Source organism: Peromyscus leucopus, chromosome 18 (assembly GCF_004664715.2).
Source record: "Peromyscus leucopus breed LL Stock chromosome 18, UCI_PerLeu_2.1, whole genome shotgun sequence".
Lineage (NCBI taxonomy): Eukaryota > Metazoa > Chordata > Mammalia > Rodentia > Cricetidae > Peromyscus > Peromyscus leucopus.
The window spans coordinates 30,482,658-30,509,240 of NC_051078.1; the positions used below are offsets into that span (position 1 = coordinate 30,482,658).

General features: G+C 42.6%; 1 protein-coding gene across 1 annotated transcript in view; it reads right to left on the minus strand.

The window, feature by feature from the left end:
* The window catches only part of Poc1b (POC1 centriolar protein B), a 106,413-nt gene that overhangs the window by 18,534 nt on the left and 61,296 nt on the right, over positions 1 to 26,583 (minus strand). The window contains 4 exon segments of the mRNA XM_028881192.2: positions 16,035 to 16,115; positions 23,754 to 23,906; positions 24,778 to 24,830; positions 24,833 to 24,845. Coding sequence (XP_028737025.1) covers positions 16,035 to 16,115; positions 23,754 to 23,906; positions 24,778 to 24,830; positions 24,833 to 24,845 — 300 coding nt within the window.

Consider the following 26,583-nt stretch of genomic DNA (forward strand, 5'->3'; position numbering starts at 1 on the left):
GAGGGGTCTCGGGAGTCTGGAGGAGATGCAGAGGAAGCCGGAGATGAACTTGTACTGAAAAAGGTACAGAGCTGCATGACAGAGTATAGACAAGAAATATGGGCTAGTTTAAGTTATAAGAGCTAGTTAGTGGCAAACTGAACTATCGGCCGAGCAGTCATAATTAATAATAGGTCTCTGTGTGGTTATTTGGGAGCTGGCTGGCGGGACAGAAAGTCCACCTACAATTGTCATTTTCCAGGGTTCATGCCTGTGCACCCCCACCCACTCACTTCACACCCCTCCACATCACTATTCTCTTTAACCACTCAGCAATCCAGGCATCCTGCACCAGTATCAGCCTGCCTTTGTACATTTATTTCCACTGCTTGGTATATCATAGGTATTCAACAACTGAGCTGGTTCTTCTCACAGCTCCCTCAATTCACTCTGCAACTCCTTCAGACTTGTTTCTCTCTGTATTACCTCATAAAAACAACTCTTCAAATGGTTACTAGGAATCTCGGCTGAGTTGGACTGAGACGCCTTCCCTGGGTTTTCAAACGTGTTGACTGACAACATTCTTTTGGAATGTTCTTACCTGCTAGGTTGCCATGATACCAATTCCTGGTTTCCATGCTTCCCTCTGGCCTTTTCTTGCCTCCCTGGCAGGTTGACCCATGTTCATCAAGTTATTTTCTTAAAATGTCTCAAGACCCGCTATATTTAAAATCTTAAAGTACTGCACACATTTTAGTTAACACAGTACTGCACACATTTTAGTTAACACAGTACCTGCACACATTTTAGTTAACACAGTACCTGCACACATTTTAGTTAACACAGTACCTGCACATATTTTGAGGGCACAGTGTGGCATTGTCACACTTGTATACAACATATCAGATCAGGGTAGCTGTATCTGTCACCTTGGGCATATATCATTTGTGTTACTAACTCCTTTTTTACTCTGTTCTCGGGAAATCTTCTCTAAGCATGATGTTTCATTACCACACACATGCAGAATACTTCCACAATCTTAATTCTATACTACCCTTCCTTTTAAATCGCATGTATGTGTATAATCTTGTATACTTGCCATGTATTACTACCACTGAATGATTCAGACACATCAAACTTCAGGTGCCCAAATGAAAACTTGGAAAATCCCTTGCTTCCATGATAAATCAGTTTATCATTTTACAAACTGGGATTCCAGAAATGACCCTTGATAACCACTCTCCTTTCTTCCAGCCCATTCCAAACCTTATCAACTGTATCATGTATCTCTCAAATGAATTCCACTCTCACAATCGCCATTACAATGAATTCTCCTCCAGTTATCTTCTAGTTTTGCCTGGATTACCGACTTACGCTCCTAAGTGGCTTTAATGCAACCCCCTTCAGGCACCAGGAAGATTACTGCCCTGTTGTAAATGACAAGATGCGTGTTTGGTCCCCACAGTCCTCTCCAGACTGGCTTCATAACAACACTGTAACCTGCCCGATCTCTGGGCTCCAGTCTGTTTTGGTTCTTAGATTGCACCAAGCAAGACAGTCTCTGCATTAGTTCCTGGTTTCCAACTCTCTCACTTCCTTCAGTTCCCACTGAAGCTTCAGCCGGCATTTCTCAAACTTTAATCTGCACAAGTCTTGGGGGCTCCCATTAAAAGGTGTGATCTGATTTGGTTACATCTGGGGGAGACCTGAGACGGCCACGATCCCACATTACGCTACGCTCAGGTCAACTACCCAGTGGTCAGAATGGAGGAACAAAAGCTTGCACTCTCAGCTTCAGTGTCTCCCAGGAGGACTGTCTCTGATCTCACCTCACAAACGCTAACGGCTCAGCGTGCTCCAGACTCATCTTCCTGTTGGCTCATGAAACATTCCATGGTAGCTTTTGCTCACCACTGTCGTCCAGTCTCCCACCCCCCTGACCTAGTGTCTGGCTCATTGGTTTCTTGGGAGATGAATACCACCTACTGAATCAGTCCCTGACTTAGGCTGAGTCACTTCCTTCAGGATGCTGACCCCACAGGTTCACTGCCTTAAAGTTAACAACCACAGAAACCCAGCTTATCTTTGGTTAACACTCGAGGTATTGTCTGATTCTGATGAAATTCACTCACGTGGGGTTTACAGAGCAATGGCCAATGATTTGCTATGCACTGACATCTGATTTGCTATATATTGACTTTTCTACTCTCACAGGCTAGTCGGCACTAGTACAGTCTACCAGCACTCCAGATTCTACTGCACCAGGCACAGGGGAAGCAGAAAAACAAGCAAACAAAAAACGAACAAAACAACAGCAACAAAAAGCAAATGCCAGTGACTACTGTCAGCTCCAAATCTACACCTTAGTGGGAAGGATGGCTCAGAGGAGGGCAGAGGCAGGAGGAAGAGATACACTGCTGTGGGATGTTCTGTATGTTAAATGTGTTGCTCTGATTGGTTAATAAATAAAACACCGATTGGCCAGGAGCCAGACAAAGTATAGGCGGGACAAGGAGAAAAGAGGATTCTGGGAAGTGGAAGGCTGAGGCAGAGAGACGCTGCCATGAAAAACAAGATGTAACGTACCGGTAAGTGACAAGCCACGTGGCAACTTATAGACTAATAGAAATGCGTTAATTTAAGATATAAGAACAGCTAGCAAAAAGCCTGCCATGGCCATACAGTTTGTAAACAATATAAGTCTCTGTGTTTACTTGGTTGGATCTGAGTGGCTGTGGACTGGCGGGTGAGAGAGATTTGTCCTGACTGTGGGCCAGGCAGGACTAAAAAAAAAATCTCTAACTACAATCAATACACATTGAGTACATCCTCACTTTTTGTCATAAAAACAAAAACAAAAATGATTGCCTAAGTCAGGTGTGGTGGTGCATGCATTTAATCCCAGCACTTAAAAGGCAGACAGGTGGGTCTCTGAGTTAAAGGTCAGCCTGTTTTACCATAGCAAGGTGCAGGCAGCCAAATCTACACAATGAGACTCTGCCTCAAACAACAACAAAAACAAACAAACATACAAATTTAAAAAAAAAACTGATTTAAATAAAAATCATTGCTTAAATTCTCACAAAATTCACTTTTTTTTTTTTTTTTTTTTTCAGAAAAAGGGCCAAAATGCAGTAGGAAAATTATAGGTTAAGAGCTGAGCAGAAAGACTAGAGCTTTCGCATAAAATAAGTTGCAATGGGGGGATATAATACAAGAGCTTAAGTGTACAGAACACACAACAGGAAGAAGTAATATCACTGTTGCCAAGAGAACTGCCTGCAAAGACGTGCTAAAGCGAAAGCTAAAAATAAACAAGCAGATTCCCAAACATGTGCACAGTGTGGATGTAAAACCCAGAACTGCCATTTCCTTTGACTAATAAATGAGTAAAAATAATCGTCACATTTAATATCAGAAAGCAACACCTCTTGACACTTAGCTACATCAATGCATTATCTGAGAAAACACTATTGGTCTCTAAATCAGAAGTTCTAAACACGTTGTCATGGGTTGTGGTTTACTTTGAAATAAAACTAAAACTAAAACAACTCCTTACAATCTAACAATTTGGTAAACTTGTTGACATGTTCAGTTAAAAATACGTTTGGACAGGGACTGGCTGTTCTTCCAGAAGACCCAGATTCAGTTCCCAGCACTCACATGGTAGTTCATAACAATCCATAACTCTAGTTCCAGTGGCAGCCATTTACGTTAAAAAAAATACCTTAAAAATTTTTTAGACAAAAATCTTGTATGTTTGAATTTTTTTTTTTTTAAGTCCTGGTGTGATCAGACCACCTGAAGGCCTGGGAATTGAACCTGGGTCTCTGGAACATCAGTCAGTGCTCTTAACCACTGAGCCATCTCTCTTCCTTCTGAACTTTTATGTTTTTTGGAGACAGGGTTTCTCTGTAGCCTCAGCTGTCCTGGAGCTCACTCTGTAAACCAGGCTGGCCTCAAACTCAGAGATCCGCCTGACTCTACTGGGATTAAGGCCATGTGCCACTACTGCCCAGCAAATTTATACAATTTAATTGTGGTTCAGTGAGATTGTTTGTCTTTGGATGAGGGTGGGGGGATGCTCCTGTCACATTAAGTGCCCACAGTGTAAGACACAACACCAGATGTAAATAATCACTAGAAAAGTAAAGAACAGAATAAAATTTAAAACACCGTTAACAGGGACCAGCAAGATGGTTCAGTAAAGGGACTTGCTGCCAAGCCTGAAGGGCTGAGTTTGAGTCCCAGATCCAGAAGGTAAAAGACGGAACCAACAGACTCCTACAAATTGTTCTCTGGCCTCCATGCATGGGCACTGTGGTTTGTGTTCACTCCAACACACACACACACACACACACACACACACACACACACACACGTAAACATTAACACAGAATTAATATCAGTATGTTATGAACTGTACAAACATACAGTTTTTTTTTTCTGAAAGCACAAATCTAGAAGACTATATTTTTCAGACAAATTCTTCTTCAGCTGATATTCCAAACTGTCTTTGTTTTCTCTTAATGATGAAGTCACAGTTTTGCTAAAATAAGGAGTTATTTTAATTATGTATGACCTCACAACTTTATAAATTATCCCCCAATGCATGTTTCCAGATTTAGAGTATCATTTAGTCAACATGAGCAAACGCCTGATGTTAGGCGACATTTACTAAGCTGGCCTTTTCTTACTACACTACAGAGAAGCAGACACGCTTGAACCACGTGAGGAGGGACACTAAAACTAGCATTCTAAGTGGCAAGGTAGGTGGCCGAGGTCTTAACCGTGTGGGGAGTACGGGACAGAGTTAGGACTCAGTCGAACCCAGGCCTTGCATGCCTTCTACATCCCCTAGCTGTGGGACTCTCGGCAAATGGCCCAGCCTCTTCAAGACTGATTTGTGCAACTCGAGAATCTATCTGGATGCTTAGGGAAGGAGGTAAAATGCTAAGCAGTTCATGAAAAATGGTGGCTATTTTTATGGGGACCACAGGAATGTGCTGAGAGTACTTCTGAATCTGACGCAGTAAAGCTATTAAATACTCGTCTATAATATTACATTCCCAGATGAGTGACACAAGCTATTAAAGTTGGCAATTATTCTCAAATTATTTTAGAAGCCAAATGCTAAGCCAAGTAAGAGCTCGACTGAGGTGTTTTCTGGGAACGGGCAGACTAATCCTTAAGTTTATAGAGGTGAGAGGGGTAAAGGGTATTTTAAAGCTGTAACAATTAAGGCATTGGAGAAGATCAAACAGGAAAATCAGACAAAACAGAAGGGGGTATTAAGGAAAAAATATGGCCAGTGAATGTAATTCAAATAAGCAAAGAAACAATGTAGACCGTGACATGTTTTAAATTATCAACCGCATCTGATAACTAAATGACTATATTTAAAATTTTAAAATTTATTGTTAAAAATAAAACTTTAAAGAGAATAGCTGGAGATATATTTTGGAGTTTGAGAGGGATTTCTGTAGAGAAATGAAACAAATCCTCACGATAAAACAATCATTTCTCAAATGTCAGTACAGCTATCAAAAGTCAAGACAAAGTGATAAATGAGGAAAGCGTGCTTGTAGCTTTCAGCAAAAGGTCAAGCTTTTGAGTTAAAATGACTTAGCCATCAATTTCAAATGAGCAAAAACAATAGAAAAATGAGGAAAATCTACAAAAAGGCAGGCTGAGAGGCATAGATGAATGCAAGTGAAAGTTATACAAATCTGTACAAATGAAATTACCTTGGTAATACTTCCTGATTATCATAATAATCATAAATAAACAAGGCTAGAAAGATGGTAATGGCACTTGCCACCAGCCTGACAACCCGAGTTTATGGGAGCCCCAGAAGGCACGAGATGGGAAAAAAGAACACTCTTCCACGCTTATCCTTTGACTCTGTGTACACACAAGCATGTTCTGCCCTCCCATAAACATAAGGGAGTTTGCTGTGAGACGGTGTCTCCTAGGAATGTCAGAAGCTGCACCCATAAAGTCTCAACTGCCCAAACGACCTAGACAAGGACAACACCAATGGATGCGTCAAAGTGGACAGGGCCAAGTTCCCAAGGCCTCAACCCCACACAAAAAACTACTGGCCACTGAGGAATGCTGGGAATGGGAGAGGTGGTCTTCTGTAGGGAAGAGCACACCAATTGGGTGTCCAGCACCGAAAGTTCAGCCCTGAAAACATGCACACAAGTAACTATATAGACTGAGCAGGTAACATTTAGGAATATATATGCACATACATATTTGCATGTGATAATAATTAGTAAAAGAAGAGGGGTATGTGGGAGGGCTTGGAGGGAGGATGTGGGTTCTGGGAACAATGTCAGGTTTTCTCTTAACTGCTGAGTCATCTCTTCAGTTTCCAGAAAATTCTATATATTGCTACTGAGAGGAAATACTTGTAGACATATTTTAGAGTGAACTTAATGCTCTGAAGCTCTTTGTAAGAGTTCCTAGCCTCTGGTTCAACAGATCCTCATATAATATAGTGTATTTCTTGGTATCATATCCATCTTTGGAACTGTTCTGTCAGGCAGTCTGGCACTTCTGCAAAGCACAGCATCCCAGACAGCAGATTCCCTTAGGCTTTGCAAATGGAAACCAAGAGATTGAGACCCCAGGTCAGTGAAGTAGAGCCTTGCTCTTCCCTGCCTGCTGGTCCTGTCAACCTCTTCCTAGCCCCAGTTCTTAAGGATCCTGAGTAACTCAGTACCAGTTGGTCTGTCCCCTAGCTCCCGAGCCTGGAGGACAAGGCCTCTTCTTCAAGCTTCTGGATTCTAATAACCTGGAAGACTCTATGTCAATGGGTGAACAATGTCTGTGTCTTGCAAGGTATAGCATCTATTTGTTGTGTGAGGGGACACATGTGCCCTCTCATTTTTCAACTATCATTTCTTAGTTTTTAATCATTTCTTCTTCATAGAATACAAAAGCTGCTGTTGGTAGAAGCATGTGCCACACAGTGATTAAAAGCACACATTCTAAAACCAAGCAGAGGTAAAAATCCAGCTTCATTATTTGCTGACCAGATGGACTTGGGCAAATTCCATGGATGAGGTTAGAACATGATCTATAGAAGGTATGGAGAAGGAATTTTGTTGAAAGGATCACCACACTCTTCCCTGTTACAAAATTAAAATCACATTTTTTTTTTTTTTTTACAAACTGTTTTCATATGAAGTCTGGAGGATTTTCACTTGTGACATAGAAAAATATAATTTTTGTTAATTCTGAACCAGTTTCAAATTAAGAGAACTGTTGCTATAAAGATGATAACAGATCAGCAACAACGATCATAATAACAATGTAGATTCTCTCATTTTGTCACAATTGTCATGTAGCTATATATCTGCACTGGTGACTTTTCCCTGCAAATCTCCTGACGAGTTGGTGGCATTGCGCCCCTTGATCTGCGTTATGACACTGTATGTTCTGAAGAAAAGACCATTCCGTAACACAACCATGGCACTGATATGAAAAGCAGTAAACTTAACACTGGTGTTCTCATCTAAAATTTAGTCTACATTGAATTTTTGTCAATTTCCACCCCTTGGTCCTCAAGTATGACAGGCCACTGTCAGCCAGATGCTGGAGCAGTGTTCCGTAGATAGATTTTTTTTTTCTCTCCCCCAACCAGGATCAAATAGAGAATCCCATTACATTGCATTTAATTGCGATTAGACACAGACCTGCCACATAATATTCCACCTGCTGACACCTCTATCTAACGAGTATCTTTTAAAGGACCTCTGTTTTATATTCTTTTCTTGCTGCTGTTGTTATAAACAATGATGGGGTAAGCAATCCTTTACAGAGATCTTTGTATTTATATCTTATCTATTCTTTAGAGTGACTTACTATGTATCCATATAGGGTCTAGCTGAACAGCATAAGTTGAAACAATTATTTTAACAGCAGAAAACAACAACAACAAAAACCAAAACCACCACCACCACCACCAACAACAACAACAAAAAAACCACATGGAACTCCTTACAGAAGTTTGGAAGTTTTGTAAAGGCTAGAGAGATCTGGGAGGTAAGACGGATGGTCAACACACTATCAATGACCTTTTCAAGGCTGAGGAACAAAGAAAGAGCCTGGATTGTCCAATCCTAGACACTCAGAGGGCCCTTGTGAACTAATACACTTTGTTCCTAAGGAGGGAGGAGGAACGTTCATTAAAGAGACATTTTGGAGAGGAGAGGAAATGCCTGACATTCCTTTTCCATCTCCTCTACAACTTAAAACAAACAGTAAAGAATTGTGCCACCATAACACAGAAATCCACGAAAAATTTGCAGTGATTTGGAAAAAAAAAATTTTTTTAAAGTGCCTGTAAAACTGGAATCTTGGGTTGGGGATTTAGCTCAGTGGTAGAGCGCTAGGCAAGCACAAGGCCCTGGGTTCGATCCTCAGCTCTTAAAAAAACAAAACAAAATAAACAAACAAAAAAACCGGAGTCTTATTATTATCTCAAGTGAAGAAAAACCAACATACTGTAGAATTAGGAAAAACGAAACCAAATGACTCTGAAATATGTTAAATGTAAAAGTCTAAACAAGTTGGCCTGAAGTTTAAGTAATGGGACTGGCTGGTTGTTGATTCAGCAATATGGTTTCTTATCTGTGCCTGAGGATGCAGGATTACATTCCAGGTGGGATATCTTCCATGATTCCTGACTGTCTCAAGAGGAGAAGGGGGCTGGCCAGAGACAGCTAAGGGAGGACCAGTGCTGGCCCGAACAGCCAAGCTGACGAGGCTGTGCATCTCTTGGTAGCCCCACGATTTCAGAGCCTGGAACTTCAGAAGGCATCAGGGACTCCTGAACAACATACCTCAGCAGAGTCAGTACTTCCACCATAGATCTCGGCGGCAAGGGTGGGTCAGGGCCGACATTTCCCTATCTAAGCGGCACCCAGTAACTCACACCCTGATGGGCACGAGGCAGAGAAGGGCTGAAAGTCAGGTCACTTTATTCCACAGCCCCACAGATGGCCTCGCATTCCTCTGGGTGGGCAGGAAGCACTTCAAGCGGACAGCCAGGGGCAAAGCATTTGCAGAGCGCGCTGCCCCGAGTCATTAACTTCCTGTGTGAAAGCTCACTGCTGCTCCTGCATTCCTCAGGGTGCATGCATGGCCTGTCATCTCAGAGGATGTTGCTCTTCCCCAGGAAGAGGAAGGAACCAGTTGGCTGGATGTGTGGGCTGAGGGCTGCTGGCATTTTCCGCATGCCTTCGCCTCAGCTGTGGGAACTGGGGGTGCATCTTGGATTCCCAGGCAGAGGGGAGCCTGGGGTGTCACTGGGGGCGGTCACGGTGCAGAAACTCAGTACCTCAGGGAGTCAGGGGCAGAAATGAGATCTGCAGCTTCAACACCTCCAGTCCCAGAAATGTGCTCCTTTTCTAAAGGGATCTACAAGGATTGTTTACCAGGTTAGGCGGCCAATGGCACATTATAAAGAATCCTTCTGTACGGTTTCCTGTTTTAAAGGATACACTTAACATAGAAAAGGAAACCTCTTCTGTCATCAGGAGTAAAGAAACAGAACAAAAGTACTATCTAACCATGACAGTCTATATAAATTTGATTCGTACACATTTTTTGGTAAATTCATTACATTTTCTTTCTCCGTGATTCTGAAACATAAAGATGCTCAAATCAGCAATTTTTTGGGGGGTGGGAGAGGTTTTACTGCATAAAACAACTTGGACTTACTGTCATGATTTTTACTGAAGAGCAGATTAATGTAGATGGGAAAGGACAATCTCGGCCTACAGCATTTCTTTCCTTCACAGGGAGATGAATTGAAGACTAAGGATGCCATGTTCCTTTGACACACAAACATTGGTGTTGTTGGTGCTTTAAACATCAATCTCCCAGCCTTCCCAGGGAAAGACCTGTTTTGCCTTTAAAACTTTAGTAGTTTCCACAACATGCGGCTGTGAGTGCTTTAAGAGCAAGGGTCTAACTGATCTGGAAAGTTTCCCCATCTCTGTTTCTTCCATTTTAAAGACTGCATCTGAGAAACTCAAGACGCATTTTTACTTCTGACAGGAGACTTGGGAAGATGCATTTTTTCCCCTCATTTACTTTTGTTAAGTACGCACTTTCTATTTCTTCAACGCCTTTGACAATTTAATTATTTCACAGATTTCAATTTTATAAAGAGGACTAATTTTAAGGTATTTCTTAGATCTTTTAAAAATTCCTCTTTTATTCCTACCAAGCACCCTAGAATCTAACAGTCAACATCACTGTGTAACTTAATGCATTTACTATCGGATGACATAAAGACAAAGAGCCTTTAATGAAAGAAAGTCACATCGAGGGAGGCACCAGTGAAGAGTCTAGCTGGGGTCCTACAGTCACCTGAGCATTTCCTTCCAAATCCCCTGAGCAGGAGCGGGACACAGACACTCCAGGCCACTGAGACAGTGCTTTGAAACACACAAACCCAGCACTCGGAAGGCCAGCCTGGGCTACCAAGTGAGTTCCAGGAAAGGCGCAAAGCTACACAGAGAAACCCTGTCTTGAAAAACCAAAAAACAAAACAAAACACCCAACTATACACACACACACACACACACACACACACACACACACACACACACACACACACCGCCTGCTTACTATGAGCCACTAGCCTATCTGGTTTTAGAAACCATATTTACTAAACTTATAAATCAAATGCAGCCTTATAAAAAGAACCTGACCTACTCCAAATTGAGGAGATGCTTGTGGGTAAACTCAAGAATGTTAGCACTGGGAGAGGAGGCAGGAGGCCAGAACATCGTGCGTTACAGGGGCACCTGCATTTTTTCTAAGATTAATTTGTTTGTTTTTATCTGTGCGGATGTTTAGTCTGCATGTACGTCTGTAAGGAAGACAGTGTTGGATGCCCTGGAACTGGAGTTATAGACGGCTGTCAGCTGCCATGTGGGTGCTGGGGCTTGAACCTGGGTCCTCCGGAAGAGCCAGTGCTCTTAACCACTGGGCCATCTCTCCAGCCTGCACGTGCATTTTAAGCTGTCAAAGATATACATTTTAGTTTAGAGACATTTAAATTTGCAGACACTGTGCTCTTTCAAATAAGTCCTTCCAAATCTTTGCTTACATAAGCAGTTAGGAACTGAAATAACTCTGAACTAGTTACACAATGTTGTCTGGTAACCAGGATGTACTGTTGCCACAACACCCGTGGAAATATTCTGTCTGCGAGTCTACTCTCCCTGTGTCCACATATGTGCCAATACGACATTGTTTGGTAGGTAGTATATACCATATGGTCCATGAAAGTGGGCAACCTTTCTCTTCACTCCAATAGGGTGAGGTCAAAATCTTGGCAAAAGAGAAGCCAATACACTTTGCTGAGAAATGTGACTCTAAATGACATGGAACAGTGACTTCCCAAAGTCACAGAGACAGCAGAGAATCTCCTTTCCCCGATTCTAGGGGCCAAGACAAGAAAACCACAATTATTTTTCCTCTTCATGGCTCTTTGTCAAGATGAGGCTGAGTCAGAAGATATTCCCAGCTGCCCTGAGACTATTCAGGGCTACACCTCACTGTCCCCTAGGAGAGGAGATAGGGAATCCCACAGCTGACATTCAGTCTGTCAGGAAATCCTCTTGGCTCAACCTTCAAAATGTCTTCAGAGCCCTGCCGTCCATCACCACCTCCCCGGAGCCTGTCTGTGTCAAGACACCACTGCCCGAGGTGGCTTCCTTACTTTTCTAGTTACTGCCCTGTTCCCACTGCCCCTGCAGGACTTCCTTCCCCAGATGGCACCTGCCATGGGTCTCTCTCCTCTCTCTCTCTCCTCTCTCTCTCTCTCTCTCTCTCTCTCTCTCTCTCTCTCTCTCTCTCTCTCTCTCTCTCTCTCTCCAGGGTTTCTCTGTGTAATAGTCCTGGTTGTCCTGGACTTCGCTCTGTAGACCAGGCTGGCCTCGAACTCACAGAGATCTGCCTGCCTTGCTTCCCAAGAGCTGGGACTAAAGGCGTGCGCCACCACACCCTGCGTGGCAGGTGTCTTGACCACACTCCTGCAGCCTTTTGCTACTGTCTAAAGCCTTCTGTGTTTTTCTTCATTTTTGTGGTTTTTTTTTTTTTTTTTTTTTTTTTTTTTTTTGATCCACTATTCTAAAAACTTTATCTGTTTAGTCTGAGACTTGCCTGTTTCCCTGACTAGGATTTAAATGGAGCTTTTCTGGACAGGCTTTAATTGACTGTTTTCTTCTCGTTTCTTTCAAACCAAGAATGGGGAGCAATACGGAACAATAGCTCCTTGATAAATATTTACTGAGGGACATGGATGTATATATGAGTGGGCATCCTTCCAGGATTTGGTCCCAACTGCCATCTGTCGGGTAAGGCAATGTGAAGGACCCAAACTAGCCAGGTGTAGAGGGAAAGGGCCGAGCGAGGCAAGGTGGTCGGTCACAAGTTTAAGGTCACCCAGAACTACAAAGCCACACCTCAGGAAAGGAGGAAAGGAAGTGTGGTGTGTGGTGTGTGTGTGTGTGTGTGTGTGTTATGAGTAAAGGAGAAAAAGATATCTAGAAGTAGATTACTGTGCATTTTATTATCATGGTACACATCTTCAAATACTTTAAAGGAATATACTAAACTTTGCTTTGCTTACCTGAAATATTCTAGTAAAAAAAAAAAAAAAAAATCCTACCCATCTCTGCTCAGGCTAAGGGCTGATTTCTCCCGGAAAAGTCCTCTATTATCGTCTCCAGGCGACTAAGAACCTCTTCTGGAACACCGCCCTTACCAACCTGTCCCTGACATGAAGAACCCTGAAGCTGACATTCCTTCCCTCCGCCATGACCTTGTTCTCATCAGCCGAGGGTGAGTGCTACTGCACTACCTCAAGGTAGCACCTTGCAAATGCTTCTCTAGGCAGCCTGTCTTTATTATAAATAACTAATGTGACCTGCAATACTGTCCCTAGCTCTAAAGAAAGCCATACGCGCCTGGTGGTGGTGGCGGCGACGGCGGTGGCGCACACCTTTAATCCCAGCACTCGGGAGGCAGAGCCAGGCGGATCTCTGTGAGTTCGAGGCCAGCCTGGGCTACAGAATGAGTTCCAGGAAAGGCTCCAAAGCTGCACAGAGAAACCCTGTAGGCATACGCATTACATTTAAGCACACATCATGGCCAGGATAAAGGTAAAGACATTTCTCAGCTCTTTGAGGAGAAGCCTGTGTTTGGATTCTTGTTCTTCAGAAGAACAACTGTAAGAGCGCTAACTGCATTTTGTTCATCTACCTGTGGGACAAGTAATAAAGCTAATACGTTCACCCTTCAGGCTGTAATTTGCCCGAGCCCCAGGAAGCGCACATCCAGCCTCCCCTCTGCCCAGGATGACTGGCTCTCACCACCATGCCCAGCGGATGCACGGGGTTGGAATACAGACCTCCTGCTTCCGTGGCCTGCACTATACAGACAGTGCCCTCTCTTCAGTCCCAACAAACACCTTCAATTTTAATTCTATTTAACGAGAGTGGTGACGAGGATCTGGGACACCCTGTGTAGCCACATCACAGGTGGCTAATGCTAAATGCCTAAGGACAATCTTTTTTTTTTTTTTTTTTTCCGAGACAGGGTTTCTCTGTGTAGTTTTGGTGCCTGTCTGAAACTCAATCTTTAGAGCAGGCTGGCCTTGAACTCAGAGATCCACCTGCCTCTGCCTCCAGAGTGCCTCACCGCCGCCCAGCCTTTTTTTTTTCTTAGTACAGTCTTGTCCCAGGTTAGGGATGGAATCATGAGTTCAAACATGCTAGCCAAATCTCAACTCCTGAGCCACATCCCAGCCACCCCTAATTCAATGTTTGATGCCAGAATCTTGGTCTGGGTTTATGAAAATACTAAGATTCAAACCAGAATCGTGAAGAAAAGATTCTTTAAAAAGCCAGAAAACTATATAATAAGCGACTTGATATAATCAAAATAAAGATTAAGGCATTTGAAGAGATCAACATTTTAAAACCAGGCCTATATGATATCCAGGACCAATCTTTTGCAGAGAAACATTTTTTTTTTGGTATAATCAAGCTTTTGAGATCTCTCAGCATATTTTGATCCCCCAAATATTATATCAAAATTTCTGCCAGGCATTAGAGACAGAAATGTAAACCACAGAGATACGCATGCCTTAATTTCTTCTCTATTGGAGGACAGCTAAGTCTCACGTTAGTGTGCTTTCCATGTGCTAGGCACGTTCCTGCCGACACATCTCCAGCCCCTGTCTTCAGGCATAGAGTCTTACTATATAACTCAAGTGGTCAGAAAATCAAAAGCCTCCTGCCTCTGACTCCCAAATTTTAAGATTAGAGACAAGTGCCATAGGGTTTGGCATCAGGACTTTTAAAAATGAATTCTCGGCCGGGTGGTGGCACGTGCCTTTAATCCCAGCACTCGGGAGGCAGAGCCAGGCGGATCTTTGTGAGTTCGAGGCCAGCCTGGTCTACAGAACAAAATCCAGGAAAGGTGCAAAATTCTCTGAAATGTTTCTTGTAAAGTGAAGTCATTGATGTTAGACTGGCTTTGTTTAAAAAAAAAAAAAAAGGCAGTTTTCACATAATCCAGGCTAATGTTTCCTTCTTGCGGATAATGTAGTAGTCAATCTTATTTGTGTTTTATAATAATGGTCAACCTTGTCGTGTCTGTTACCCAGAACTCCTTTTCAAAGTCTCATCGATGCCTTGTAAACTAGTTGCCTCTGGTACCTCCGGGGTTACCTCCAAGGGACAGACATCCTTTGCCCTAGCTGGTAACAGACCCATCCTTCACAGTAAAGCTCTTGAGACTGCTGAGAGATCTCAAGCCAGGAGTCTTTGCAAAGGTTAAAGGTTACTGGCAGGAAGCCCTGTGTCTCAATAAGTAGAACAAAAAATGTTTAATGATCTGAGATAGTTTCTAGGTCAGGAACACTAAATTTTAGTCTGCCGGACATGTCACAAGGAGGGAGTCCATGTCACAACCTACCTATCAACAGGACAAAACACTCAACTCACTGGAATGTATAAGGTCAATGGCGTATGCTGTGACAAATTCATTGAAGACTTTCTATAAGGAGAGCACAGTGGCAAATTTTAGGTAGCTAGTTAGTGCTTAATTTGACAAGCCATTCATTCATGCAGAAATGCTGATGTCCATGAGCGCTTTGAGTGCACAGATCAGCTTCACCAGCTGAGTCTGGCTTTCCCTCTGGCAAGGAGTTCCTGGTTGCCACCATGTGGTGCTTTTTACCACAATGTCCCATGGGAAGAATGTCCTCTGCTGAGCATTAATGCTGAGAGGACTTCAGATCTGGAGTACTTCCTGGTACAGGCAGAACTCCGCTGCAGTTGATACAATTCTGGGCATCTACTCTTATGTCAGGCCGATTTCTTTAAAAGTTCACCTACGATATGGACCTAAACGGACAGCTTAGCAGTAGTGCTGTCCAGGACAACATGCTCTCACTTCCTGTTCCCATAGCAAGGCTGGCGCAATGAGCGGGGGGACCCTGTGGTTTGTGTACAAGGACGAGCAGATGCAGAAGGTAAAAGGCTCAGGTTCTGATTCCGAAGCCTTCAGACACCCAGTATGCAGAATATCAGATAATTCTTATAAACAAAATTGCAAGCATTAGGGAGACCTTCTTTCTGGATAATCCATCAAGAGTAACAAAAACAAAGGGAAGGAACTGACGTCCTAAGAGCTTCGAAAGGCCAAGCTTCTAGAAGGCAAGCGTCTCCGAAAGACGACAAAGCAGGTGGTCTGCACCATGACAACCGTGTAATATCCAGGGGCAGGAGCGGGAGGGTGAGTTAGACCGAGTTTAGGGGCCTCAAAGGAAAAGATGTTCGGAAATGGTCGCTGCTCCCTCTGGTGGCCGTTTAGAAACTTAAAAATGACTTGTGCCAAGCCTGGCTAGGCTGAAATGTTAGGTGACTCGGCCCACGTTTTACCCCGCCTCACACACTTTTTAAGGAAATAGGCTGTGGTAACTAATTGAACACTGCTTAAGTTAAAGAAGAACTTACTGTGGTAGAATCAAAAGAAAGGACGTCCACGACAGGGGGAGAACAGCTCTGCAAATCCATCACCTCCAGTTTGGGATTAATCTGTGTGCATACACAAAGTAAGTTAACGCAACATCTTCTATCGGAAGAAGCCAAATACCATTGGTAAAAAAAAAAAAAACCAACCAACTAGTATTCTTAATATAGTCTAGAAATAAAGCATATATTCACTGACAAGCACACAAATATTGGCAAAATATGAATTCACTAAATCTACTAATGTACATGATATTGACTATGTTGAACATAAGCCAGAAATAGTTATTTTCACACTATAAAAGCAATGTAATTTACTTACATAGGAATATTAAAGTAGGAAGACCCACCTCAAGAGATGCAGAAAAAAATCTTAGCCAGTACATTAAAATGAGAAAAAGAAATAAAAGGTTAAGATGTAAGAATCAGGGGAAGGAATAAACTTTCATTCAAAAATGGGCGATTACCTCTGGAGAAATAATCAGAATCTACTGCTGAGTCCTCAGCCCCACTAAGAGACCTGAAGGGTCTATTTGTGTGCTAGCCCCAACCAGCACACAAACCCAAATGGATTTCAACACGAAGTTCAAATATGGACACATCAAATACTATAAAACTGAAGAGAATTCACCGGGAATTCACAGGAAAGCCGATATTTCTGTTGACATTGAAGAAGTCTCAAGTAAACAGAAAGTGTACTAGACCGTTCAGGAGCAAGATGCATTCCAGATGGGCGATAACCACAGCGAGACACAATGGCTACCTTTGTTAACGGACTAGGGGACCGACAGGTCTAAAGACTGATTAGGTACATGGATCCCTGCTAGGAAGGGTAGGCAGGGGTTAAGTATGTAGAACCCAAATGTGATGTTCAAACTGTAGAACCAGCCAGAATAAACAAGTAAGATCTTTATTATAGCCAGAGGCAGAGAAGGGCATCTGAAAAACTGCAAAAGCAAACTGTAAGGGGGGGGGGCTCGTAGCACAACACGCATGTCTGTGATCACACCTGATGTGGAGATCATAATGAATATAAAGTCTATGGAAAAAATCTCCAGGAGTGAAAACCTGAGCGCTAATGAGCATCTGAAGAGGGGCTGAGCAGCATTATTCTTGAGAAAAGTGAAAATGGAAATAACACCACCGGAAGAACTAGCGTGCTCAGTATGCCAGCGCGGACTGTGAATGCCTATAATGCAGTCACTACAATACACACCGCAGTGAAATATAAGCAGAACACATACAAATGTGTCAGTTCGTGTTATAGACACATCTCAAGGTTTTTATATGAAATAAAAAGACAAGTTACGGAAAATATACTCAATTCAATCCAACTTATCCAAAAGTTCCTGACTATTCAAAGCGAAACAATATTTAAGTATAGGTTTGAAAATATGTATGTATTAAAATTACAGAGAAAGGGGGATGGTTTTCTGGATTGATGACTACCTCTGAGGGAAGTTGTTTCTAAATTCAAAGGCCCCCAAATGTGCCAAATAAAATCCAGTCACCCTCAATACCAAGACGAGAAGCAAGGACAATACAGATGGCAGGACTTTATAGCAAACAATGGTACCAGCACTCCATGCACTTAGGGGCCAGAAGAAAACGCCAGCTGACTGCTCAGGGACAGAGGACACTTAGGAAGGAGATACAGCTCAACAAAATCCTCCACACAAAAACTAAAAACAAACCCAACTTTAGAAAACAAGTCAGAGAGGCAGGGTGAGATAAAGAGTCTCCCGGTAGAGTGGCAGAGTGCGGACAAGGTACAGATGAGCCAAAGCACAGGGACAGGAAAGACGGAGACTGAAGGCTGACAGAGGCCAAATTACAAAGAGTGAAGAAATCAGCGAAGACCATGAGGCTGGGGTCTAAAGTGCTTTCGAGAGACCCATTTGGGAGAGAGAGACATCAGACACGACTCCTAACTTCAGGCTGAGGCCCTGGCAAGGAAGAGCAGAATTCATTTTAAAATACTCAGGCTTGGTGGGCACAGCTGTAGTTGTAATGATTACATTTTATTTTTATGTGTGTGCGCGCGCGAGCGCATGCACACTTCCACACGTGACTGCACCACGGGACGTGTGTAAGAGGCTTAAAGAGAATTTGTGAGGTTGGTTCTTCGCTTCCACCATGCGGATCCCAGAGACTGGACTCGGGTTGTCCGGCTGGGCGGCGAGTTCTTTTACCTGCTGGGTCAGCTTTGCTGGCCTGGTTTTGTTCTGGGGACTGATCTCTCCACGGCTATGCACCCTAAGCTGGTCCCAAACTCCCGTGCCTCCCGAGTGTTGTTGTATGTGTCTATAATCAGTCCTCTAGCTGTGGTTTTAGGAATGTTAAATTCATCTTGTAATTATCCAGCCCTCTGTGTTAGAGCGGAGGGGCGCAGGGGTGAAGGTGGGGGCGGCGGTGGCGGCGGCGGCGCTCGCCTTTAATCCCAGCACTCAGGAGGCAGAGGCAGGCGGATCTCTGTGAGTTCGAGGCCAGCCTGATTTGCAGAGTGAGTTCCAGGACAGGCACCAAAGCTACACAGAGAAACCCTGTCTGGAAAACAAAACAAACAAAAAATAGAGCAGAGGGGCACAAGGGGAAGACACAGAACAGCAGGGAGATACTGGAGTGTGGGAAGGGTGGAGGAAGCCTGGCTCAGTCGCCCAGCAGCTCTTCTTCCTTCCAGCTGTTGACAGCAGAAAACAAACTGCTGCTCACCCATCTCGGGGAAGAGACTTCATGCTCTTTAATCTTAGGCAAACCAGCCAGAGACATTTTACTCTTTTCTCTACTGCCACCTAGTGGCCACATAAAAATGGTCAACATTCGTTCCCTGCTCTGAATAGAAAATGCTCAGAAAGTTAAGTTACAAGGACAGAGGAGGCACCTCCTGTTTAAAACAAAACAAAACAAAATCTTTGACTTTCTGTAAGTTTGGGATGTATGTAATTACAAGTGTTTTACTACATGTTGGCTAAAACTGCTGCTGCATAAAATCAAATTATCAAATTGCCTTGAAATGGGTGGGATTGAGAGGCTGGGTTCTCATCGGCTGAACAGCGGGGTACAACTGAGATTTATGAATGAGCAGAAGGTTGTGTAGAACCTTGAAGGTCCCTCCACACCCTACTCTGAGGGTCTACACCGAGGAGTCCAAGAACATCAGCCCCTGTACTAATGCAGTCTGTAATGTTTCCCTAGACTAGACGTTCCTGACGGGCAAGGGAAGGGTCCCAAAGTGAGGACCTCCAGCAGTGTCTGCCGACAGCGCCAGATTTTAACTTTTATTAAACTGAAGTACCGCAATAGATGTAAGATGCCCAATGAGCCACAGGGCCAGGGCTGCAACTCCAGCATGGTCAGCTAATACTCGCTCCAATTCTTATGTGGATAAATACGTTACTGACTTTCAGCATTTGCATTTGTAGTAACATGAAATAATTTATGTAAAGACATGGGAAAGTATTGCACAGGCATTAGGTATTCTTATTACTATTATTATCATGTTTGCCTCAGGATATTTACTGAGGTCAAAACAGTATAAACATGCTTTATATTGATCACGACAAAATTTTCAACAATGAATCATGGTCAGGTTATCAAAAAAATAATTAGCTAAATAAAAGGATGTGTCCTGTCCTGCTAAATAACATGTTGAGTTCCATATGCAATTTACAGACAGTGCTGATATTCAAGTGGCCACTTTGAAATTGAAAGCAATCAAGATAATTATTTTATTAATAATTTTGACTTAAGTACTGTGCTTTCTAACATTTTGCCATGCCTAAAATAACTATCTGGTTTCACATGGATCTATCCCTTTGAATGCTTCTGTTTTTTTCCATTAAATATGCAGAAAGGGACAAGATTAGAAAGGACAGTGTTATGCAAATGTTATGCAAATCATGACCACCCTTTGAAAGCCAAGTTGTTTTGTTTTGTTCTTTTCCTGGAGTGGTACAATGCAGTTCTGTCTTGTGGCAGCTGATGAGGATGAACTACTACTACTACACAGGCAGATCTCTGTGAGTTCGAGGCCAGCTTGGGCTACAGAGTGAGTTCCAGGAAAGGCGCAAAGCTACACAGAGAAACCCTGTCTCGAAAAAACCAAACCAAACCAAACCAAACCAAACCAAACCAAGCTGGCAAGCTAACGGGCTTTGCACAAGCCAAACAACTTCATGCAGAAGGTTAAGAGAACATAATAAAAATATAAATCATAGGGCGCCAATACTGCTCCAAACTCAAAAATTAAACAATCTTGGCTACTACAAGAAGAGAAATTACTTCAATATTTTTTATTAAAAATAATTTTTTATTTTCTTTAAATTCTGAACACTTAGAATGTTTTCAGTTCTAAAGTATTTCTGAAGTAATGTAAGTGCACCTCCCTAAAACTTTGAAAGAAAATTTAACCCACAGAATCAAGTGTTTTAAAACATAATTTATCGTAAATGAGCATAGTAATTTTCTCTGATCTACACTACATCTACATGAAGTTTTAGTTTTAAATTAAACAATATTTTTCTTTCTGTGAAGGATCTATATTCATTAATGTGAAGACTTTCTTGATAACTGGGCATGGTGGTGCACATCTTTAATCCCAGCACTTGGGAGGCAGAGGCGGGCCTGGTCTACAAATGGAATTCCAGGATGGCTATGGCTATCAGTTCCACTGAGAAACCCTGTCTTGAAAAACCAAAAACCAAACCAAACCAATCAAACAAAAAAACTCAAAACCTTGATACCCAGTTATTATTTTTTTTTTATAACACTGAAAATACGCTTTCTACAAAAAAGCATTATATTTTGCTTTATTGTGAGCTTATTTTAAAAATGAGATGATTGGCTGTTTATTTGCAGAATTCTTTTACTTCTCTGGCACAGCATTGGAAAGTATTTTACAAAAGTCAGTCATACTAGACGGTTAACTCAAACAGTTGATACCTAGAGATGATTTAAACTGGGTACCTAGGGCCACCTTCCTCCGGGCCACACAAAATGTTCAGGCACATTCTCTGCATTCTGTGCCGTGTCACTGGCCTCCAGTTCCATAATGAAAAGGCAGCTTTTAATAGAAATGCAAGTGCCCATGTGAAAAGTAGTCGGGAGTGTCTTTGTGCAGTCTGGGTCATCCTGACCGGATCATATAAAGGAGCCTGGGTGGATTCAGGGCTCTCGACTGAAGAGTCAGAACAAGCTCCTCAGTCACCCTGTTGACATTTTAAAGTCTAGCTCTGTTAAATGGACCCGAGCTAACAGTAAACCTGAGTAAATGGTTTGTTTTTCTGTCTGGGCCTGGAGAGCACGATGCCAGGGAAATATCACTCAGCCACACCAGTCACTTGGGTGAGTGCCATGTGAATGACATGGCCAGGGGTTTCTTTATCCTGATCCAGCCCAGCTAAGCCATGGAAATGCTGAAGTAAAAGCCACCAAGGGCCAACAAACTAACTTTGGTAAGACAAGAAAGGGACACTCATGGAAAATGTGTCTATCTCCACATTTATTCTGTGTTCTATGTGACCACAGAAGGCCAACTTAACAACTGTGACAACTGAGGAAAAAGCTAAAAGATTACATTCTTTGGCTGGAGAGATGGCTCAGTGGTTAGGAGCACTGGCTGCTCTTCCGGAGGACCTGGGTTCGAGTCCCAGCACCCACATAGCATCTCTCAACTGTCTATAACTCCAGTTCTAGGGGATCTGACACCCTCTTCTGGCTTCTAAGAGCACTGCATGCACATGGTGCACACATACATGCAGGCAAAACACTCATACACATGAAATAAGAATAAATAATTCTTCTAAAAAATTATATTCTTTTGTTCAAAGAATGAAAGGGAAAATGAGGACTAGGAGTATCGCTCTGAGGTGGGTCACTTGTAGCATATAAGGGACCGTGACCTGGATCCCCAGCATCAAACACACACAGGCACAAACACACACAAGTGCAAGCACACATGAATGTACACATGCGTAACGATGACGTAGTATATAAATGTAACAAAGCATAGTGACTAATACTCAGAATATTACTCAAAAAGATAAAAACACAGAAAAGAATTGAAAAAGCAACACTGCAAATAAGAAACAAGAGTAGAAATCCCCAAATTCAGCTGGATTAGACAAAATTTAGGAAGAAACCTCCTAGGTGTGATGGTGAAGACGTGGAAGTCCCAGCACTTGGGGATAAGGAGTGTGAGTGAGCATCAGGAGCCCTATTTCAAAACAAGCAAAGGCAGCGAGAACACCCAGAGCATGAGGTGTGGACGCTTCAGGCGAGAGGGGTGGAGAGGCCGGACAACGACCATGAGTGGTGAAACCAGCCCTAAGAATGACTGAGGTGGGCATGGAGGAGGTGACTGGGGGAGTCACTTGGGCTACTGCATTCAGATAAAGTCTCCGTGCTCAGCAGCCCGGGATCAGCGCTTGGGAAACAGTGGCAGACAGATTAGGAGTTCAAAGTCATCCTCCACTACAAAGTAAGTTCAAGGCCAGTCTAAGGTACAGGAGACCTCGTCTCAAGAACCAAAACAACAAGAAAATATAAGAAAGCAAAATAACTACTCTAAAGTCAAAGCTCTGTAACAACATAAAACTAAACTCAAATGAGCAGGGAAATTGTGATTTCTGATATCTGCTCTTGGAACAGAACTGGACTTGAAAGAACTGTAAAAGATGAACTAAGAAGCCTAACATGAGCTGAGGATTCAGTAAAAATGGATTTTTCTTTTACTGGAGAAAAACTTATATTGATGGGCTAAAATAAGAGAATACATCAACAAATGCCTTCCATTCAACAAATGATAAGAAGACTCATGCCTGTAATCCTGGTACTTGGGACACTGAGACAGGAGGATTATTGTTGAGTTCAAGACCAGTATGGTATTTAAAGCAAGAATGCAACAAACCACTCCTGGAAAGGCAAACTATTACAAAAATGAATTCATTTAGGAAGCGTGGTTGTGTGTTAAATAAAGTCAGAGAGGCCACTTGTGGTAATCAGTTCTCTCTTTCCACCATGTGGGATCTGGGGATTGAACTTAGATCACATCAGGCTTAGTGTGGCAAGTGCCTTTACCACTGAGTCATCTTGCAGGCCTGTAAAGGTAAACATACATTCATACACACACACACACACACACACACACACACACACACACACTCACGTATGTGTGTGTGTACAAGCAACAACAAAATGGTCTCAATCATTAATATGGCCTCAATTATTCTATTTAATATAAATGTTTTCTTTAAATGTTTATAGGTGGATTTGTTAGTTTGTTTGGCTATAAAAGGTTTCTGGAAACCTGCTTCATTAGTTGGTATAAAAACACTTGCCATTCAGTCCTATTCTTATGAGGTTTATCAAACCACCTCTCTCCCCAAGAGACTGGTTAGGAAGCAAGTTCAGACTCTGCAGCCTTAGACTTGATTTCTCATTTCTATTCCTGCCAACACAATGTTTCGCTTTATTTCTGAGCTGTCAAGAAATACATTGCATCTCATGTCAAGCGAATTTGAGAGCTATTCATACTGTCCACCTATGGCTTTATTTTAGTAGTAAAAACAACAGACTTTCTCAAAGCTTTGTTGTTTGGGGGGCAGGACCAGGTTTTATATAAATCAGTATAATTTTAAGCACTGGGTTCAATAACAGCCCTACAGTGATCATAAAACGTAGGACAAATGTGTACAACACACTCACTTCAACAGTCTCCTTTTTCTCTCCATGGGAATGTGGTGATCGCGGGTAGATGTCGAGAAGGTGTGGTGAGGAATCAAAATGCAGTCTTTTGAGGTTTCTTTTATTAGGATCTTTACAGCGCAACTGATTAAAGTTAGCCCTCCACAACAAGACCTACAAAGAGTCAAAGGTGTCGGTAGTTACTGGCCAGCATCTGAAACCACAGAGCTGATTTTAAAAAGCCAAACATCAAAAACTGTTCTGAGCAGTCAGAACGTCTGTGAGTAGAGACACACATGTCTGTCATTGTTCTTCAATATTTTAGGCATGGCAGGGAGATGCAGCATTCTGAATTGCTTTCATGCCCAACTTAAAACGTCTACTCGGAGCTGGGTGTGCAGGACACGTACTTGAGAGGCAGAGCTGGGAGGAACATCGTAGGTTTGAAGCCAGCCTGGCCTAGCTAGTGAGTTCCAGGCCAGTGATACACAGTGAGACAAACCCTGTCTCAAAAATACCCCCCCAGACCCAAACTCAAACTACACCAAACCAAACCAAATTTTTACTTAGGTGGTATTTTATAAACTTAAAACACTTCTCTCTGTTCCTCACTAAAAGCCCCACACCATGCTTTTGACTTGATCATTCATTTTATTCAATAACCTGGCTATGAATGATTTTTGGTCATCTCACGTAAATGTAGATTTGTCTCATCAATGATTTTGATTTATAACCCTCAGGCAGCTCAACATTTGAAGAAATAAGAAGTACAGACAAAATCTTAGGCAATAATTGGGGTAAAAGGGAACTGAAACTAGGCATTCAGTGTCAAATAAATGTATTGTTAAGTTTAAAATAGAGCAAGAGAAAATACCCACGGAATTCTTAAAACTATTCAACTGGAACTATTTCATCTATGTGACAGCAAACAGGACACTAACATAAAAATCTACTGGTAATCATCTCAACATGCACAGGCTAGCTAGTGATGAGGGTCCTAAAGATGTAAATCAGGTCCTTGGATCCAAATCAAAGGCGTACAGACCTGCGCATCCGCACCTCCTGACGTAAACAGCTCTCCATCCTTTGAGAATGTAACGTAAAGACAGGTCCCTAAAAGACAAAGGGGAGTAAAGAGAAGAGTGTTGAGAGCTCTTTTCTCAAGGCCAACAGGACTGAGTGCCACTTCTGTGTTCTAATTTGTCACCCAGTGACAAGTGTCCGATGGGCGCATCCGGTAGCTAACAGTGAATGGTGGCCGAGTGCAGATACAGAACCAACCCCAGTATGGTAGAACACAAGCGATAATAAGCAAAAGAAGGAACGGCCGTTTTCGCCCTTTAAGAAAAGTTTGCACACGTATAAGCTGGTAAGAATTTCTGTCAAACCTTTTCTAGCTTTCTGGTTTGTATTTAACCAATTACTAATAAAAACTAAACAATAGGCCGGGTGGTGGTGGCGCACACCTTTAATCCCAGCACTTGGGAGGCAGAGCCAGGCGGATCTCTGTGAGTTCGAGGCCAGCCTGGGCTACCAAGTGAGTTCCAGGAAAAGGCGCAAAGCTACACAGAGAAACCCTGTCTCAAAAAACAAACAAACAAACAAAAAACAAAATAAAAAACCAAAAAAACCTAAACAATAAATGTGAAGCGATGGCATTGAGGGAACGTAAGTACAGGTCATTTCCTGACCATATCAGGCCCCGCTGGGTTCTCTTCCAAAGCAGGCTACAGGGAGCCACTAAAAGTTTAGGAACGGGACACAGGAGGAGAGCTTCAAGTAGGAAAAGTCAGCAGTACAACCATGGAGATGAGCAGCCGGGAACAGCTGGAGGTCGGTGGGGAAGTTATCATCTCCCGAGAGATAATAAGCGCTTAAAATTCAACCATTCCCCTGAAGTTGGACATCTTCACTTTGCACGAGATCAAGATGCATAACCTTTCAGTCCATCAAGATTGGAGGAATTATCCCTCATCTTGAAATGTTAACGTTTATTTTTTTTTTTATTTATTTATTTTTTTTTTTTTTTTTTTTTTTTTTTTTTTTTTTTTTTTTTTTTGTTTATTTTTTAACATACACTTAAACTGATATACAAAGGTTTGGAGAGAACCTCTTGCTTTACTCACATATCCCTGTGTTATGCATTGAATGGGAAATGCCCCCATAGGTTTCTACGCATGAACAGTTAACTCCCAGCTGACAGCGCTGTCTGGGAAGGTACGGAGTCTTCAGGAGGTGAAAGCGCATCACTACAGGTGTGCCTTGCAGTTTTATAGCCTGGTCCCACTTCATGTTCTCTGTCTCTGCTTCCAGACTAGCAGTGACAGGCTGATCTCAGGTCCCCGGTGCCATGACGTCCCCACCGCTGTAGACCACCCCTCCTGAAACTGTAATGGAGTACCTTTCTCCCTTCAGCTGCTTGCCAGGTTTTCTTATCAGCAACAGGAAAGTAACCAAGACACCCTGTTACAGACTTAGGCTGTAGCTCTCACACACCTTTACTTCTAGATGGACATGTCATCTGTGTGCAGCATTTTTTTCCTAAATGTTGTGCTATTGTTTTCCTGATTATGTATTACTTTACAGTTGGGTCAACCCTTAGCCATTGTTATTGATTGCATTTATTTTCCCTAAACACACATGTGGTGATATTTTGAAAGTACTCTAACAAATAAAATTTGCCTGAGATCAGAGGACCCAGCCAGCCACTAAATTAAACATAGAGGCCAGGCAGGGGTGGCACATACCTTTAATTCTAATCTCTAGGAGGCAGAGATCCATGTGGATCTCTGTGAGTTCAAAGCCACCCCAGACTACATGAGATTAATCCAGCCTAAAAGAGAAACTGAGC